Genomic DNA, 19,968 nt, shown 5'->3' with positions numbered 1-19,968 from the left:
ATACTGATTATATATATATATATATATATATATATATATATATATATATATATATATATATATATATATGTGGGTATATTTAGATAGGATTGAGATCTTTAACTTAACTCTATCATTCAGTTGTTTATTCTCTCTTCTCCTTGTCCTAACTGTAGGGAGGATGTCTGAAGAAGACATACTTATGTGAGTGATTTTGTGATAATAATCTTATAATAAAGATTAGTCATTAGAGTTCATTACCTATTTTTTTCGTCAGATATATTTATAAATATTATAATGAATTTACCATTATGTCTGACTCATTAATCACTAATAAATGACTATTATTTTTGTTAATTATCAATGAATAATTGTTATTCTCGTTCATTCATTAGTGACTATTATTGTTTAGAATAATTTCGAGACTGATTAGTCATTTTCTCACGTTCGACGGTCACCCGTTCCTTGTCTGACCTGGTAACCATACAGTACAATATATATATATATATATATATATATATATATATATATATATATATATATATATATAATCTTATTTGAATTATTAAAAAATAAAAATTTGTTTAAAACTGTAGAAAGTGTGATGTTATTTATAATCTTACATCTCCTTTATGTGTCAATAATTTTGCTAAAAGCAACCACAGCCTGAGAATTATTAGAAGACATATCAATGCATATTTTGGTTGATTGAAGTTTATTAAAAATGTCATCTTATTCAGTAATTATTTTTCCCCTTACAACTTTGAAAGTTTTACATAGCTAAGACGGTCCATCTCAACACCAACAACTTATTACACAAGTCCAAGGCTAAAAATTGTGGTGAGTAATATTATACAAAATAAATGAAGAGTTTGAAAGCGAGAGAGATAAAAGGAAGTGAAGAAATGGAGAGGAGGAAGATCCATTGATCATGAAATAGACTGTGAGAGAGAGAAGTCATCGAGACTGGTAGAAACTGAGTAGAGATGATCCAGTTCACTTCCACCTTCACCACCATCGTCACTCTCCTTCAACTCCTCAATCTTTGCCACAGCTTCCTTCCAACCCCACCTACTCTCCAAGCTCCATTCACAGCATCCCATTCCAATCCTTAACAGCTTCACCATCTCACCCTCTCCACTCCCTCTCCCAGGAATCTCCTTATCAAGCACCTCCGCATTCCACCCTTCGCTCACTATGGAGTTTACCCACGCCGCCAAATCCTCATTCGCTCCCTTCCCATGCCTCAGATAACTCGCAGGGAACTTCCCCGTCAAAAGCTCCAGTATCAGAATCCCCAGACACCACACATCGCTCTTCTCGCTTGGCTTCTCAGACTGGCTCGCCTCTGGAGACTTGTAAGCCACCATGAACTGCTGAGCGTGGCTCTTCTCCACCACCGCCACAAGTCCGTACTCTGCCAAACGAGCCTCGAAGGAACCGTCCAGTACAACGTTTGACGATTTCAGATGACCGTGTGGTAAAGCTTGGTCGGGGAACTCCGTGTACAGATAAGCCAATCCCCTCGCCACTCCTTTTATCATCTTCAAACGAGTTGCCCAGTTCAATTCAACTCCGCTTCTTCCTACAAATCAATTACAGACAACATTACTCAAATGGGTATGGGATATTTTAAGGAACTGAATCTAAAGTTCAGATTTTTAAGAGTAAAATAACGAATGGGTCATACCGTGAAGATGACTGGCCAAGCTGCCATTTTCAGCAAAGTCATGAACCAAAAGCTTCTCTTCTTTTCCGTAGTAGAATGCAACGAGAGGGAGTAGATTGGGGTGTGACAATTTTCCGAGCCTGCTCATGTGGTCAAAAAACTCTTTCTTCCCCACGCCGTTCATGTGCTTGAATCTCTTCACCACCACCACTGGCCCGTTCAGAAGCATGGCCTTGTAAGTGGATCCAAAGCTGCCACTCCCCAGAACCTCAGCCGAGGCCCTTAGCAGGTCTTGCAAGTCAATCCCCTCCCTCTGGTTCCCGACGAAGTTCAACCCTCCGTCTTCACTTTTCTTGGATTCAGCTGTCACAACAATGGATTTGGACTCGCTAGAAAATGGAGTAACGTTCTGGGGTTGTGCATCTTTGACCAGCACGGGTTTCTTTCGACGGTAACGGATGATCAAGAGTGCTATTATTGAAGCCAGCACAATCACCCCCACCACTACAACAACTGTTAGGATAATGCGTTTTTTCTTGTTTTCTTTTTCTGTATGTGAATTTGGCGGTTGATCAGTGTCCGTTGGTGGGGTGGGGCTTCCAATGCAGGGGCCTAGAGGATCTCCACATAGACCTTGATTACCTGTTTCACTAGAAAAATTAGATCAGAAAATTCAATTTCAAGCAGCATGAAGTCATATGTGGTGAATGAACACTTGGAGCTGATCATGAATTCATTATCATGGATTGTTGTATTCAATTTTGCATTCAAATGCTGAAGAGTTTTCTTCAGATAGTCGTTGCCATAATTAAATTTCCTTGATTAAGATTCCGACATTTAACACTGATGTGAACATGTCATCGAATGTTCCAAATAAGGCTAAAATAAACGGCAACAAACAACGAAAGAGAACAAATAGTAAAGTAGATAATCTCCATTGGTAGAAACTATAAAGAGAGAGAGCATAGATGGCTGTCAACTTACCAGCAAACGAAGTTGGATCCTTGCCGCTTAAGCTTTCTGGAATTGGACCCTCTAATTTGTTGTAAGACAGATTAAACACTCTGAAATCACTCTGTTGAAATTCTGGTATGTTTCCTTCAAAACTATTTCCATGTATGTCCACATCAAAAAGTTTAGGCAATTGAGCCAAGGACGTAGGAATATGACCAGTGAACTCATTTTCAGCCAAGAATACTCTCTTGAGACGATTCATGCCATCAAAAGCATCATCTGGGATTTCACCAGAAAACTTATTATTGCTCAGAAACAACGCCCTTAAATTGACAAGCTTCTTCAATTCGGGCATTGGACCCTCGAAGTTGTTGTTAATGACACTAAAGCTGTTCAAATTGGACAACAGAAGCAGCGTGTCTACGTCAACAGTGCCACCCAGTCCCATGTGTTCTAATCTCAAGCCATGAAAACTCTGATTGAAACACAGTACACCAGTCCAGCTGCACACACCGATTGATTGGTTCCCCCAGTTGCTTAAAGCATCAGCATTGGACAAGAATGTTTTGAAGTTGATCAGAACTTGAGCATTGTCAGCGAGTGAAGGCAAAAAACAAGTGAAGAGCATGAGAAGACAGAAGCACTCTACCATATGCGCCATAAGAACTTGGAGAAAAAGTTTTTGTTGGCGAGTTTAGAAGCAGGAGAAAAAGGATAAAGAAGATGAAGGGATATGAGAAATGTTAAGCATTTTGTGGGGTGACATTGACAAGGACAAGATCGTTCCCACAAAGAATGAGCTGGTGAGGCCGGCCTATGTATAATGTAAGTGTTTGGACTTCATTTCCAAAGATACTTTTGTTCAATGGTTATTTATAATGCTGGTTGTGGCCTGGTTAAAAGCTGTCATTTCTTGTTATTGGAGAAGGTGATGCCTTCTATCACATTGGTCGTCTCTAAAATATGCATAACAACAATTTTACGTGACTTCTATTTGTCTGGTGTGTTTGTTATGATAGGAATTTGTTACACTACATGCAAAGAGATTCAAATTACTCATATTTTCTTATTTTATTTTATTATGTTTTTTTGGAGTTAAGTTCTTTAATTTTTTTGTTACCTATGATATATTTAATAAAATAAATCCGTGCGTATTTGATTCGATTTATTCTTATGAATTTCTTCATCGAGGTTGTTGGGTTTTTTTCTATTAAAAAACTCTACACCAATTAACTGTGAGCATTTCATTTAATAATTTTTATGTGTATTTTTCTAAAATATTGTTCTTCAGATTCATTGATATCCTATGTGGGATTAATACAATGATTTGATCACTAATGTGTTCATGTCAAGACACTACTTCCAATTCAAAGACTCATCTCCAATTTATTCTTATCTAATACTCACTTAAAATCTTAAAAAAGGTCTTGAAAAAATTTTAAAAAAAACACCTGTACATTACCATAAATCCCAACAGAACAAATACTCAAAATAACCATGGTTATGTAAAAAATAAAAATAAAAATGGATTATTGAAGTGTTGAAGAGAAAAATAATTTGAAACAACGTGTCGTGTGTGTAAGAGATTGGAAGGATTTTTTTTAATAATGTTATTATTGTGATTATGTTTATTGTTGTTTGCTTATATATAAAAAAGTGATTTGATCACAAATGAATTTAATAATGAAAGTTAAATTGTTGTCACAATCAATAAAAAAAAGAAAGCAAAATAAATTGACAGGTAGACAATGATCAGTTGAAGACTAGCATGACAACAACTAAATACTAATATACTATTATAAAATTAAACTCTATCATTTCATGATTTCCCCCCCAACTTTACATATATATATATATATATATATATATATATATATATATATATATATATATATATATATATATATATATATATATATATAATTTTATTATGGTTAAATTTAAATAAAGACTTTATTTATTATTAAATGAAACGTTCATTATTCCTAGCTTAACATGTAACCTGAAGAATTCTCACAACGCAAAGTAAGGTTTATACTTTTCTTTCTTTATTCCTTTGTAAATCATATTTAGTTAGCAAAATGGGTTTTAACAGCCACTTTTTTTAAACAATTTACTGTATAATTCAATTAAGTTTCTTTAAAACTCTAAACCAAGATATTTACTGTCTTTTTCCTTTCTATTTTTCTCCATAAACAGTAAGTAAAGAACACCCTCAAAAACCCATTGCTCTGTTTCTTCACTTTTCTTTGCTCTGTTTCTGTGTCTCATATTACTCAAAAGAAACCCAACAATGAAGCCCTCCACAGAATCAAACAACACAATCATCATCGACATTGGTTCCTCCATCAGAAGCCCATCATTCGTGGAAAAAGACCAACAACTCAACATTCCCTTGCTCCTCCGACAACCATCTTATGCCACCCACGAACTGCAAAACCTACGCACAACCCTTCAATGTTGTGCTCTCGACCACTCTTCCTTCCTCACAAAACTCGTTTCCTATGTTGTCTTCGTGTTCCTCACCATCACTGTCCCTCTCTTCACTTCTCTCTTTGTTCACATCCCGGCTTCCCAACTCGACCCCTTTAGCTTCAACAAGCTCCTCCAACTACCACAATCAGCCCTCGCCATTTTCGCCTTCTTCACCCTCTCCCGTTTCTTCCCAAGGTACCAAACAAAAAATGTGTACACTTTAGTTATTCATTTTCTGAAACATCTCATTGTAACGGAATCGTCAATTCAATGCACATGAGTTTGCAGTTATGGGCTCAGACAGCTTCTGTTCCTAGACGTGTTACAAGATGACTCCATCAATGTCCGACGTGGGTACACGCGCCACATTCAGAAAGCATTCAGATACTTAGCGTGCATGGTGTTACCTTCGTTCATCGTGGAACTTGTTCACAAAATCATCTTCTTTTCCAGGGTGGAAATTTCTGTTCCATGTGGGACCCTCCTGAACTGGGTTGTGTTTGTTTTGGTATTGCTTTCCTGGGTCTACAGAACGGGGTTGTTCTTGTTGGCGTGTGTGATTTTCAGGCTTACCTGCGAGCTTCAGATACTGAGGTTTGAAGGACTGCACAAACTCTTTGAAGGGCGTGAATCTGATGCAAACACGATATTCAGAGAGCATGTCAGAATCAGGAGACAATTGTGGATAACAAGCCATAGATACAGGTTCTTTATAATAAGCTGTTTGGTCACAATCACGGTTAGTCAATTGACCTCTCTCTTGCTGGTTTTGGAATCCAAATCTGACACCACCTTCTTCAATTCTGGTGACCTTGTGGTAAAGCTATTGCTTCACTTCATTAAGCTTTGTTGTTCTATATTCTTACTTGGTCAATGACATTGCTTGAACTTTAAAGTCTCAGGAGAATTTACTGGTTTTTGGTGCAGATTTGTTCTGCTGTGCAGTTGTGTGGATTTGTCTTGTGCTTGACTGGTGCTGCGAGAATCACACATAGGGCTCAAGGGATAGTGTCAATTGCAGCAAAGTGGCACATGGTGATGACCAATGCATCTGCTGAATCAGACCAGTGCAAAGGCGAAACGTCAGAGGTGTCACCTAGTCCTTCTGCTACTGATTCTGAATCATCGGAAATACATATATCAGTAACCCCACAACCTTGTTCTTTCCATACCAGACAAGCTTTAGGTGAGCATTATTATAGTTTGTCTTACAGATATTTTCTTTGAAAATGTTTTTTGTGTGTTGGCTAGAAAACCAGATTAATTTCTGTGCAAAAACTGAATTATGTGAAAGGTGAAAATTACATATTTATCAAACAATGTCGTTAAAATAATTAAGTTAGAATTAAAATTTATTTTCTAAAATTTTATCTGCAATTGATGCAGTAACATATTTGCACCACAACTGTGGAGGGATAACACTGTTTGGGTTTGTACTTGATCGAGGATTGCTTCATACTCTGTTTGGATTCGAGCTATCTATGGTGCTTTGGATTCTGAGTATGGTGGTTGTTTAGTGTTAGAATAAAGAGCAGAAAATGCCTTCCTTTACAAGAATGTGTATAACTCTATATAGCTTGTGTTCTTTTCACTACTATATTCAACTTGTAGAGTTTATTATTTTTGGAACTAGATCAAATTTTTAGTGCACTCTCCATTATATTTTTTTTATTAATTTACATAAATAATGTATTTTTTTATAATTTTTAATGTTTAGTTTTTATATAAAATTGATTGTGATAACTTCATAGTTTTAAAAAATTTCCTCTTTATTTTTTTAATTTATCTAAATTTAAATAATATTTTCCTTTGGTTAGAATAATCGTGAAAAATATTAAAAAGATGTCTAGTTATGTGTAAATTAAACCTTTTACATCTTTATCTAACTTTAATCTAGATTGTGTACATACGGGATATAATCTCATTTTTATTAGAAAATAATATATATATATATATATATATATATATATATATATATATATATATATATATATATATATAGAGAGAGAGAGAGAGAGAGAGAGAGATTGGAATACTTAGCATTATATTGTCCTATATTTAAAAACGTTAATTTATTGTTTTATTATGTTCGTAATATTAAGATTAAGGATTGAATTTCTTTAGACAATTTATATAAAAGATTAAAAAATTAAACTCTAAAAAGTAAACACTGATAAAAAAAAGTCATTGAAATACGAATTTTGTAAGATTCTTGCTTTAAAGTAAAAGTGACAAAAAAAAGTTCACTATTATAATATAATAATTTATATAAAGTAAGATAAAAATTTATAATATAATTATTACATAAGAGATAATATTACATTTCTGTAGAAAACTTATTTAATAATTTGATGTTTTTACATAATTAAATATAATTGTAAAGACTTCTAACTCTAAGCACTTTGAACTTTTTCACATTTTTTTAAAATGATATTTGTCCTTTCCATTATGAATGGAGGTTGAATATATAAAAGACACTCTACTCAACAAAATATATTATACGGTGATAAATGTGGTAATTAAATGATGTAATTAATATACCTTGTAGAATGTGCAATTTATACTATTGTTCATAAGTCATTACCTTACCTGTTAATGTTAGATTAATCTTTCCATCCTTAGTTTAATTAAATTATCACAACTAGTCAGTTTGACTCACATAATTTCATCGTAAACATGTGTAAGTCATGTACATGTCGACTTAGGCCAACATGTACTCAGCCAGGTCATGTGTCGTTATGGTCGAGATATATTTAGACATGTATAATACATTAGCCCTCATACTTTAACATGTTATATGTTGTGCATAAAGTTTTCACTGATGTAAGATGTTGAGATTTGTCATGTTTATGAAGATTTTGGCCTTCAATTCTCATTTTGTGATCGAGATACCAATCTCTAACCCTTGTCTTATTTGCAAATAAATTTTGTATTTAAAAAAAATTGTTCTTTTAAATTTGAAATTTTAATATATTTTTAAATTATCAAGTAGATCCAAAATTTAACATGATAAAAATTTAATTATTAAACAAATATAAGATTTGATATGATAATTAATGAATAAAAAATTAAATATGTGAAAATTTTAACTATTAAGTAAGTCCAAAATTCAACATCACAACCAATTTTTTATTTAAAAATTTTAGATAAATGAAAATTTTAATTATCAAAGAAAGTCTAATACTTGAGATAATAACTAGTAATTTTAAAAATTATATGAAAATTTTAATTATCAAGTAAAAATAGTACCTAACATGATAATTAGTAATTTTCAATATTATAAAAATTTGTATTTTGCAATTTTAATTTAAAATAAAAAGAGGTCTATAAGTGAAATATAGAATGACAAATAGCAAAACTTTTAAAAATTGAAATAAGAATTAAAATGAAAGAAGCCCAGCCCAAAACAAATTTAAAACAAAAACAAACAAGATTGGGTACATGCAGCAATACAAGGGTGATTGTTTTATACTACACTTCCAACATCTCATCCTTTACTTTCAAAAATTCCATTTTTAACCTTCTAACATTTCATTCTTATCTTTATGCACCTCCAACTTTTTTAAAAATTTAACTTTTAACTTTAATAAATATCTCTTCATTTTTTTTCCTTTTCTTATTAAAAACATTATGCACCATCTTAATAATAATTAAATTTAAAATTTAAATATTATTTAATATAATTTTATATTTTAATAATTATTAAAACATAATTTATATTATAATAATAGTTATATTAAAAATAGAATAAAAATAAAAATAAAATTATATTAAATAATATATTTAAATAAATTAAATTATATTAAAATATTAAATTAAATTAAATAATTATTAAATTTAAATAAAAACAAAATTTTAAAAACAATCAAATATCAAATAAAATTATATTAAATAAAATATTTAAATACATTTAAATTATATTAAAATATTGAATTAAACTAAATAATTATTAAAATTTAAATAAAAAAATAAAATTTTAAAAACAATTATTCATCGGATATGAATATCCGTAAGATAACTTATCGGATGTTTATATCCGATTAACAAATTTTAATTTGGTTTTTGTTTAAACTTTAATAATTATTAATTTTAATTTAATATTTTAATTTAATTTAATATATTTAAATATATTTAATGTGATTTTAAATATTATTTTTATTTTCATTATTATTATTCATATTTTTATTAATATTATTTTAATTTTTTTAATAAAACTATTATAAAAGTATAAATCATATTTTAATAATTATTAAAATATAAATATAATAAATAATATTATAATTTTTATTTAAATTTAATATTTATTAAATTTTAAATAAAACTCAAAAGTGTTAATGTGAGAACCTAAAATCTAGATTAAAAGAGTGGATTAGTGCATTAGGCTAATAGAACCAGAGTTATTATTTTATATAAAGATGAATTTCTGAATAGCCTGGTTCATTAGTCTACTTCCACTTCTTTCTCTAAAAACTCATTTTTCAGATTTTTCTCTGCCTTCTCTCTACCACATCTCTGCCTTATCTCTTCCATTCTTCTTCACTGAGCCAGTGGATTTCCGATCAGGTGGCGCCAAAACGTCCGCAACGTAGAGGGCTTCGAAACAGACCGATTCATTTCGGGTCTTAGGCTGGTAAGTCCCTACATGCAGCCTCTTATTTGTTCTTGAACCTAGCACATGAAATCTTTGTTGGTTGCATGTGTCTTGTGCTTTCATCTTTTTCATTTTTCCACTCGATTCTAGTTCTAAGAGTTGTTCCTATCAACAATGTGGTGTTCTGTAGGATTTTGTTGAGTTCTCACATCTCGAGATATTGTTAGGGCATTCAGTGAGCTGTGATGTTCAACTCCAAGGTAAGGGGAGCTAGGTTTTCTTAAAATTTATTTTTATGAAATGTGTAAATGTGCTGATCTTTGTGTGACCATGTTTTTGGGTTGAAATTATGTTTTTGAGATTTTCTATATGAACTGAACTGTATGCTGGAAATTTGTGACTATGGATTTGGTTAGGCTGAGGTGATATTTGAAATTTGAGATTTTTAAGGTATGGGTTCGGTTAAATGAGTGTTCAGATGGAAGGTAAGGGAATTATACACGGTGTTGAGTGAACTAATAGGGTTTTAGGTCATCTTGAGAGGAAGTGAGGTAGTGATTTTGGGCACTGGAGGTCTTGTTTGTTCTTGTGTTGTTTGGACAGCTCAGATAGGTTAATTTTGACTTGTTAGGAACCTTAAACTGGTCTAAAACGAGTTACAAGTAGTAGAATTGGATTTGGGTCCTCAGGTTGTTGAGTTTGGTGTTCTATAGTAGAATTTGAGCCTAAACTACTTTAGAATTGCAGTAGGAACGTTTATGATTATCTAGACAAGTTTAACTAAGCACAAAACATGAAGTAGGGGTGTTAGAAGTTGGGGGAAAAGACTATAAATGGTAAAGGGTGTGGAGGTTGCACAATTCTGCAACATTTGCGTTCTGCAAATTATGTAGACTCGTTATGCGAATGATCTCGCATAGCGAGTCCCTGCAGAGGGTGCTCTCTGTTTGAGTCATTCGTTGTGCGAGCTGGTGCGCTGTGCGAATGACTGGAGGGTGTTGCTCTCTATCTGGTGATTTGCATAGCGAATCTTGTTGCTATGCGACTAGTGATGGTCTGGAACTACTAAGATTTTAATTCGAAGGGCGAGTTTGGGCGCATAGCGAGTCTTTGGGAGGGGTAGTCTCTGTCTAGGCTCTCGCATAACAACCTAGGTGCGCTATGCGAGAGGTTTGAATTCTGGTGTATGCTGCGAGTCAATTCGCATAACGAATTAAGGGGTGCGTTGTGCGAGACTCTCTTGTCCCGCCTTGCGAGTAGGATGCGCTCTACGAATCCTTTGAGTCCAGATTTCTCTTTTGCTCTTGCTTTGATTGAATTAAGTGTGTGGAATGATTGGAATGCATAGTATGCTGGTGGTAATATTATTATACTGAAAGTATGTGAATGTATGAGACATGTTTGGTGGTTGAATGTAACAAAGTGTGGTTATTGGACGTAATTTCATGCTCCTCAAGGAGATGATTCATGGTGGTGCCCTTGGTATGTTTTAGAATGATTTGCATGGTAGCTCAGTCTTGAGGGTTATCCTGAAACTACAATGGTCAATCATTCTCAAGTAGAGAGGATTAAATCATGTCGTGAGTAGTAGTAGGAGGTCTTAGTCTTGGGTGCTTCCAGTATGACCCAAGGTGAGTGATAACGGACTAACCTCGTGAGTGTGGAGGGTGATACCCATTGGCAATGGCTTTGCAAAGCAGTAGAGGCCACCACGAGTGCATGACCCGCCATAGCTCGGCAATCATTCTAAGTCCGGACGAGTCAAGTGTAAAGTGTAACAAGTGGTGTTGTATGGTTCATTAACTTTGAATTAAACTTGCAGGTTGTGTGTGATTGTTATAACATGATTTTTGTATATCTAGCTCACCCTTCTGCTTGTGTTTGTCTATTGTTTGTGTTGTGTTTCTGTTGCAATGATCATCCACTTGGATATGAGCAAAGGTGGATGAGGTACCCCTGGAGCAGGCCCTGGATGGTGGTGATGCTGCAGCTTAGTTTGTTTAGGAGTTTCTAGATTAAGTACTATCATTTTGAAATACTCTAATGTGTTTAAGTTTTAAACTATGACTTCTGTTTTGGGATGACTGTAACCTTAATACTTTATTTACAGTTTTATTCTAACTGTTCTCTTATATTAAAAATGTGAACTGCTATATTATATATTTATATATAATCTGGGATGTTACGGTTAATATATTTTACAGATTTTAAACAAGTTTTTAAAATTTGGTTTTTATTTAAAATTTAATAATTATTTAATTTATTTTAATATAATTTAATATATTTTGAATATATTAAATCAAATTTATTAATATTATTATTTATTATTATTATTATTATTGTTTTTATTATTTTATTTTTATGTTTTTAATATAACTATTATTATAATATAAATTATATTTTAATAACTATTAAAATATAAAATGATATTAATAATATTTAAATTTTAAATTAAATTAAATTATTATTAAGATGGTGAAGAGTGTTTTTAATAAGAGAGAGTAAAATAAAAAAATATTTATTAAAGTTAAAATAGAAGTTTTAAATAAATTAAAAGTGAAGAATGAAATGTTAAAAAGTTAAAAATGTAATTTTTGAAAATACATAAACCATGTTATAAAGGATATAAACACCAAATCCGACCTAAAAATAAGACAAAAGGATAAAAACAGCAAACAGAGGAGTCTAAAAAAGAAGAATAAACTGGGTAGAGGCCATACTCAGGTTTTTTAATTATTATTATGTTTTTAATTATTATATTTTTTCTTTTTTAATTACTAACAGATAAGCTTCTCCTCCTTGCTGCATAACGTACACCGCATCAGCAACATCCACAATCACACCATGGCGCTGCCTCGCCCAAACCACGACGGCTAAAGCTTCAATCACCGGTGCCGGCGGCGGTCATCTTCGGCGTCCTCTTCAACGGTCACTCTGTTTTTCCTTTCTTCAAAACAACTAACCCTAACTCATATCCACCTTCAAACCAAACCATCATCGACCATGACCCCTTCTCCATTCGATCAGACTCGTCATCCACCAGACTCGCCGGCGGCGATCGTTTTCTGTACCACATCATTCAATTAGTCAATAAGATTCCTCAAAGTTACTGTAAATAACACAAAATTGAAATTTTACTTTTCGAAGAGTAGACACTTAGCTGCACACCACGACCGGGAGAAAAACACAGTTTTTGGCTGTACCTGACACTTTTGACCTAATTACGTTCCATCCTTGACTTTCTGCTTATTGAAAAATGTTTGTTATTTGGAGATCAGCCAAAATACAGTATAGCAAGACCATGGAATCGAGACCTTGAAAAAATATATTATAAAATTATAATTTAAGAAAACGTTGCATACCCATTTCCAGAATCACGTCACCACTATAAACTTATTGACTACTTTTCTTTCTTTGACTATACCGACGAAAGTTAAAATAAAAAATTACGATAAGTGACACACATTTCTTTCTTTGACTATATGACGAAAGTTTAAATGAAAAATAATGGTAAGTCACACACATTTATGTTTATTTAATACATATTATAAAAATAAAATAATTATAAAAAGGTAAATCTTTGTATTTAAAAAATAAAAGATAATATTAAATAAATATAAAAAATTTGTGTATGAAAAAAATATAATTTCTACATGTGGATTCCAACTGATTCGCTTCCTCTTACTTGACTTGGTGGGGTTACAGCACGACTCCAGTAAAACAAGGTCTTATTTTCTATTCCACTTTTTTAATAAAAAATATAAAATAGTTTCAAATCTCGAGTGTTAAATATTAATATAAGAATAACTCTAAGTGTATGGAAATAAAAAAAGTAAAAATTGTTCTTATTTATAAATTATAAATTAATTTTATCTTTCATCAAGGGATAAATATTATTTTGTACAAAATCTTTAAAAACTAAAAAAATGCGTTTTATCAACTTGAAATGTGATTCGTTTATGAATCTTATCTATTTTATCCATCCAAGTTGATTGCAGACCATGTTGTTTTAATGGGTTTTATGGAGTAAAATCGTTTGTTTTTGTTAAACATGTTTTTGACTCAATAGCACGAGAAAAAACAAAACCAACTCCATATATTAGTTTACTCGATTGCTAACTTATTATTGTTATGATTAATAAAAAACATATAAAATACTTATTTTAATAATGAATATTATTATTTTAAAATTATCCAACCTTAGATTGATAGATATAAATAAATAAATCATACACCACCGAAGTAAATTGAGTATAATTTGTCTGAATAAAAATTAAATTAAAAAAAAAATCGAAGCAAGTGGCTAAGATTGTGATGCTCCTCGTGCTTTCTTCATTTGTCCTCCTTTTGATTTTCTTGTCTGTTTCTCATCTTTCTGTCATTCCTTTATCACCATTGGCTGTCTGGAATAGTGGCTCTCAATCCACCGTCCCATTTTTCTCTCTTTCTATATAAAAAATTTAACCATATTCAACTCAAAAAGTACAAATTGATTCATCATGAAATTCATTAAATTTGAAATAAAATTAATTTCTACTTTTACATTTAATTTTATTACCTAAAACTATATTTAATCCAAAAATAAACACTTCATTGATTCGTTATGCTTGTTACCTGTCCATTCAAAAGAAAAATAATTATTTTTTTCCATAAAAACATTAACAATCAGTCAATTAATTTTTAAGGGAAAAAGTGTCGGTTAATAATTAATTTCTCTACAAAAATAGCAGTAATAAACATTAATGATATAGTTGTACATTTATTGCTGATTAGAATCTATATCTACTGAGCGCTGCTGCAGTCGCAGTGATGTTATTACAATGACGGGAAAAGCCAGCTATATAATTCGCGCAGATCGTCTCAATTTTCCAAATGTGCTAGAAAATTCTTCTAAATTCTAATGTTACCTAACTTTAACCTAATCACCAACCACAACTTCTCAACCATTAAATTCCCTCCTTCTATCAAAAAACCGTCCAGATTCAATCACTCCAAAAATTCAATTTTTCACTTTTCCATATCCGTCTAGGTTCAATGTATGTGTCTTCTTCCTCTATAAATCGGAAACACGATTTCTTAATACTTCCAGGTACTATTAACATCTAGGTAAAAGAAAAGAAAAGAAAAAAGGTTATATTTTTTGAGAACAGTGTGTTGATTTTTTTTTTACGTAAAGTAAAGAAATTTTTAAGGCGTTGGAGAAGACGCACGTGACAGAGAGGTTGTTCCGGGGCCAGCGAAGGCGTTGAATCCGCGTTGCGTGGCGTGCGACCCCCACACCATAAATACCAATCTATCGTGTGTGGCATGTCTCACGCCTTCTCCATCCAAGAAAGAAGAGAAGGGGAAGAAGCAGGAGCAGAGAGAAAGAGAGGAGCCATTGCAACCCTAACATCTTAGCTAAACGACTAAACCCTAATCGTTTAGCTTTTCCTCTCTTTTTCCCTCTCTTCTTCCCCCTCGTTAATCCTCTCTCATTCTCCTCGCCAAACCTTCCAGATCCAAATGTGGGTACCTTTTTCTGCTTTTTATTTTTCTTCATTTTCGTTTTCTCTTTCATATCACCTCTTCAATGCCCTACTTTATTAACATTATCGTTCACTGTTTATCAACCGTATAATTTGTGTGTGCAATGTTTTAATTCCACAACAAAACGCTCCAATCTCAGATATCTGTTGCTATAGTCCACGGCAACAGATTTGAAATATTTATGTTAAACACTGATGTTTGATTTTTTTTCCTCAGAAATCATGGTTTTCTGGGTGTTTGGCTACGGTTCACTGGTGTGGAACCCGGGGTTTGATTACGATGATAAGATTGTTGGTTTCATTAAGGATTACAGACGCGTGTTCGATTTAGGTAAGGCCCTTTATCACGCTCCGTTAGTTTTTGTGCCTGTCTTTTTTAATTTAAACAGCTTCCGCAGTTGCTTAGACATGTCATTCTGTATTTGCAGCGTGCATTGATCACAGGGGAACCCCAGAAAGCCCAGCAAGAACTTGCACGTTGGAGGAGAAAGAAGGAGCTATTTGCGTAAGTTCCTTGTTATGTCGTTTCTGTACTTAATTGTTATCTTTTGATTTATTTTCGTATAATTCTTCCGTCTTTCTGCAGTGGGGAACTGCCTATTGTGTTCGGGGAGGCCCTGAAAGGGAAAAAATGGCCATGCAGGTAAAAGAAAATTTCACCTTTGGCCGTTACCAAACTAGCTTTTTAACCTTAATGTAACTTGGAATAATTTCAAGGGTCGTAATAGAGAGTCCCTTTAAAAGTAAATGGACTTCTGGGTTGTAGTATTTCATTAGTGATTTCAGATTAAATGTGGCAATAACCATCCTAAATTTTTTAAACCTTTTTAGTGAATTTATGTACTTTCGGTCTTCAATTGTTCGTTTCTTTGTTGTGTAGTATTTGGAGCGACGGGAATGTGAATATGACAGAAAAACTATTGTAACCTTCTTCAAGGTGAGTGACGCAATCTTGGAATATTTTCCACCCAAATGATCGTCGTCAATTGTAGTATTTGGTTGCCATCAACACTAATTTAATATCTTTTTCTTCAGGAAGGAGAATCACAGCACCCTGCTTTGACTGACGTAATAGTGTATGTCATTTTTGACATTCCATATGATTTTCTTTAGCTTTTAGATATCAGTATATGTAACTGTCTTCTGGGGAAATATTTGTTTTTCCAAAAGGTCAATCGGAAAGGACATATATATAATAAGCAATAATTTTTTTCAAAATAAGTAATAAAAAATGCAGAGTTTCAATTGCTTTGTTCATGCTCACGAGGACTAGGTCAAGTTTGCTAATAGATATAATGTCAATCTATATAGATTTACATCAACTCCAGACAAAGTGAACAACAAATACTACCTGGGACCTGCCCCACTGGAAGACATGGCTAGGTATGTGTGTGTGTGTGTGTATATATATATTGCATACATTTTTCTCCTGATTTTTATTTGGTGAAGTGGTAACCTGTTCTTTGGTTTCACTAATTATTTTGGCAATCCATTCAGGCAAATAGCAACTGCGTATGGTCCTTGCGGAAACAACAGGGACTATCTTTTCCTTCTAGAAAAGGCTATGCATGATATTGGTGAGTTATTTCCTGACACATACAGATGCAGTTAGTAAAAACTATTCTGTCTGTGTGACCCAGCACTCTTATTTATACTCGTTCCGGTGTTCAGGCCATGAGGACAACTTAGTGATAGAGCTTGCGAATGAAGTGAGGAAAGTACTTGGAGTGGGAAACATGCTAACAAATGTTGCAACAGCTCAACTTCCACACCCTCCTCATGTATCCATACCTACACGTCAACTGCAGCCACTGCCAGAACCTATTGTTTTGGATGGGTGAGTTTTGAGGGGGCTGGAGATGACCGGAGAAAACTGACGATGAGTTCGACAACTACACTGATTTAGCGGACCCTGCTAACCCTCATTCAATTTTCAAGTAACATCATATAGTTAATCCCCTCTTTTACGGCCATTTTAAATTCAGGAGGGCAATATTTTGAATTGGAATGTTCCGAGACTTTTGACATTTACACTGTTATAATTTTGAGAATGGTTAATCTTTATATTTATTTCGTTCACACCAATCCAAAAATTACCAAGTTAATAGCTATTCCGAAATTAAGGATACTTATGTATTGAGCAAGTTTTTACCTTTTTGTGTTTCGTCTATTTCTTGATCGAACGAATGGCTGTGGATTCATGTGCAGTATAATCTTGCCTGTGTAAAACATTGAAGATTTGATCATGTATGTTGGCTAGTAGTTAATTAAACCATAACAATCTACAATTGAGTTACAATTATATCCATAATGACGCAACCGAACCTTGCAGAACAGGATTTTGAAGGCACTCGCCTTAATCTTTAGGGCGGGTGGGTCGAACTTTTTTACGGGGTTTACCTTTTTCTTTTAGCTCTTCTCCAACCTCTTCCATCATGAAGTCACTTTTCAGTAAATTTACTTAGTGGATTAAATACATTTAACGTATATTCAAATATTAGATTAAAAATTTCCTGATCAAACTTCATGTTGCATAAGTGAAATACATTTGCTAGATGATTTTTCTCCGATTCTTCATGAACTCCAACCCTTCATAGTCTTCATTCCAAGTCCTTAATCATTTCTGCTTGTAATAACAAAACTTTTTCAATTAATGCTACAAACTACATAATTTAATTATAAGTTTAAAGGTTAAAAATGAAACTTTGTTTAATATGTAAATTTTCTTAACCTATATTTATTATTAAAATTATATTAATTTATTCTTAAATTTGAATGTATAATAATTGGACATAAACATTAATTATATTTATTTATTTATAAAGTTATATTAATTTATTTTTAAAATTTAACGTATAATAAAGTTTGGACATAAATATTATCAATATTTATTTATTTTTAAAATTATATTAATTCATTTTTAAAATTTCAACGTATAATAAAGTTTGACATAAATATTTTATATTAAAATTTCATTTTTTTTAATTATATGTGTCTTTTTACTTAATCATAAGAAATTTAAAAGTAAGGGAAAAAATAATTGAAATTTTTTTACACCCACACATATAGTTAGGGGTGGACAAATCAAACTAAACTGCACTGCACTACTAAAAACTGTATTGAACTAAAAACTAGTTCAGAAAAACTGAACTGCACTAAAAAATAGTTCAGAAAAACTGAACTGAACTATTTTTTGTTTTATTAAAATGTACTGAACTGAGCTATATTAAATTGTACTAAACTACAAAATAAACTGAACTGAACTACTAACTATACTAATTTTGAACTGAACTATACTAATTTTGAACTGAACTATACTAATTTTGAACTGAATTATACTAATTTTAACCAATAACTGCACTAACTATACAACACTAATAACTACAGCACTAACTAGTAAAATTGCATTAATAAAACTGCACTTCATCCCGTAAATTAAACATGAGAAGAGCAACATTTTGTGTAGGAATCGGGAAACTAATATCCTAAATAGCTTGTAAACGCAAAATTCCTAAAACAGCCTTCCAAAGCACTTCAAATCTGATGCAAAAGATTCTGATGTGTTAGCATAACACCTTTTGGATTTCCAGTAGTTCCACTTATGTATATAAGAGTAGCAAAGTCATCAGATTTGATTGCTTCATACATGTACTGCTTCCCTGAAATAACAAAGTTTTAGAGAATCAGATCACTGCTCCTTTAGATTATACATACAAAGATCAATATGTCTCTTCTACTGTAAAATAAGCAAGCACATAATTTCTTAATATGAAATAATAAAACTATTAAATGTAACTCTATTCAGAAAAGAAAGGGACTAAAATGGTGATTGTTCCAAGAACACACAAATGAGAAATATCAAACCTCTAATCACACTTACAAACCATAACAGAGCTCAAACAAATATAGTTTTTGTTTACAATATATTGGCACCATCTCACATTTGCTTATGTTATTATTGTGCTAACAAAAATCTAAAAAAGCAATTTTAAGTTTGTTTGTCTTGAAAAGCTTGTGGACATGTACACATATAAGTTGTGCAGCTAGCAGTTACGAGACATAATACTCAACAGTGTGAATTTTCTACACAAAGTAAAATGTAATTATCAATTGAGCAACAGTTTGAAATGACAAGTTAAAAAGGTGTTATATTGTACTCACAAAATCAACTCTGATGGTGCTTGTTGTAGTGAGTACATAACATATTATTTGCTTAATCTAACAAGAGGAGGAAGGGAGTAAGACAACATATGAAAACTATAAGATGCATAATGATTCATAATTTCAAAATACACATGGTTCAAGAAGATAATAGCCATTAAGATACCCATCCCTGCTGTAGTGACTACATACATATTCTGTTTAAGGAAAAATGAGGACTCAACTTCCAAAAAGAATAAGATCAAAATTTTGGTAATCAAGATATATAATATTCACAGCAATTAAAATTAAGTCCAAAATGCATGACATAGTTACCTGGCAATAACCAAGATCAAAGTTGTAAAATGAATAGGTCAACAGTATATCTCGTAGAATATTTACATTTGGATTATCATCCCCTTCATAGAAAGGGATCGATCTATCAGTTATCACCTTCAAAAGCACAAGATAATTAAAACTGCATTAGCATCTTTTATTTGTTCATTTATAGTCATTCAAATTTAAAATCTATTCCACTAGCTTACCACATCTTTCTCAATAAGCCCTTTTCTTTCTCTTTAGCCGATGAAGAACATGTATTAATTAAGCTTAATGATTAATTGTTAGTTCAC

The 19,968-nt window shown here is 32.3% G+C and overlaps 3 protein-coding genes across 3 annotated transcripts; 2 read left to right on the top strand and 1 right to left on the bottom strand.

The window, feature by feature from the left end:
- Positions 1-718: 718 nt before the first annotated feature.
- Positions 719-3,254, bottom strand: LOC108330479 (pollen receptor-like kinase 4). The gene is made up of 3 exons (XM_017564963.2): positions 2,633-3,254; positions 1,670-2,290; positions 719-1,564 (listed from the first exon to the last, which is right to left on the bottom strand). The coding sequence occupies exons 1-3, from the start codon at positions 3,252-3,254 to the stop codon at positions 909-911; spliced, it is 1,899 nt and encodes a 632-aa protein (XP_017420452.2). The 3' UTR covers positions 719-908.
- A 1,561-nt stretch (positions 3,255-4,815) lies between these two features.
- LOC108331325 (uncharacterized) lies at positions 4,816-6,666 on the top strand. The gene is made up of 4 exons (XM_017565980.2): positions 4,816-5,272; positions 5,366-5,894; positions 6,005-6,263; positions 6,464-6,666. The coding sequence occupies exons 1-4, from the start codon at positions 4,896-4,898 to the stop codon at positions 6,592-6,594; spliced, it is 1,296 nt and encodes a 431-aa protein (XP_017421469.1). The 5' UTR covers positions 4,816-4,895; the 3' UTR covers positions 6,595-6,666.
- Positions 6,667-14,760: 8,094 nt separating this feature from the next.
- Positions 14,761-17,324, top strand: LOC108330026 (gamma-glutamylcyclotransferase 2-1). The gene is made up of 9 exons (XM_017564470.2): positions 14,761-15,175; positions 15,414-15,527; positions 15,625-15,701; positions 15,783-15,839; positions 16,077-16,133; positions 16,232-16,272; positions 16,508-16,579; positions 16,694-16,773; positions 16,868-17,324. Exons 2-9 carry the CDS (start codon positions 15,419-15,421, stop codon positions 17,035-17,037), a joined length of 663 nt encoding a protein of 220 aa, XP_017419959.1. The 5' UTR covers positions 14,761-15,175; positions 15,414-15,418; the 3' UTR covers positions 17,038-17,324.
- The last annotated feature ends 2,644 nt before the right edge of the window (positions 17,325-19,968 follow it).

The sequence above is a fragment of the Vigna angularis genome, chromosome 4 (genome assembly GCF_016808095.1).
Source record: "Vigna angularis cultivar LongXiaoDou No.4 chromosome 4, ASM1680809v1, whole genome shotgun sequence".
Lineage (NCBI taxonomy): Eukaryota > Viridiplantae > Streptophyta > Magnoliopsida > Fabales > Fabaceae > Vigna > Vigna angularis.
Note: the sequence above shows the minus strand (reverse complement) of the source record. Positions and strands in the feature narration are given on the sequence as shown.

Bases quoted from the DNA above. Each gene is read 5' to 3' on its own strand.
- LOC108330479 (XM_017564963.2), bottom strand. From the start codon at position 3,254: ATGGTAGAGTGCTTCTGTCTTCTCATGCTCTTCACTTGTTTTTTGCCT. The intron at 2,291-2,632 runs GTAAGTTGACAG...CTAGTGAAACAG, and splicing joins GGATCCAACTTCGTTTGCTG to GTAATCAAGGTCTATGTGGA. The intron at 1,565-1,669 runs GTATGACCCATT...ATTGATTTGTAG, and splicing joins CTTGGCCAGTCATCTTCACG to GAAGAAGCGGAGTTGAATTG.
- LOC108331325 (XM_017565980.2), top strand. From the start codon at position 4,896: ATGAAGCCCTCCACAGAATCAAACAACACAATCATCATCGACATTGGT. The intron at 5,273-5,365 runs GTACCAAACAAA...ATGAGTTTGCAG, and splicing joins CTCTCCCGTTTCTTCCCAAG to TTATGGGCTCAGACAGCTTC. The intron at 6,264-6,463 runs GTGAGCATTATT...CAATTGATGCAG, and splicing joins CCATACCAGACAAGCTTTAG to TAACATATTTGCACCACAAC.
- LOC108330026 (XM_017564470.2), top strand. From the start codon at position 15,419: ATGGTTTTCTGGGTGTTTGGCTACGGTTCACTGGTGTGGAACCCGGGG. The intron at 15,702-15,782 runs GTAAGTTCCTTG...GTCTTTCTGCAG, and splicing joins AGAAAGAAGGAGCTATTTGC to TGGGGAACTGCCTATTGTGT. The intron at 16,774-16,867 runs GTGAGTTATTTC...TCCGGTGTTCAG, and splicing joins AAAGGCTATGCATGATATTG to GCCATGAGGACAACTTAGTG.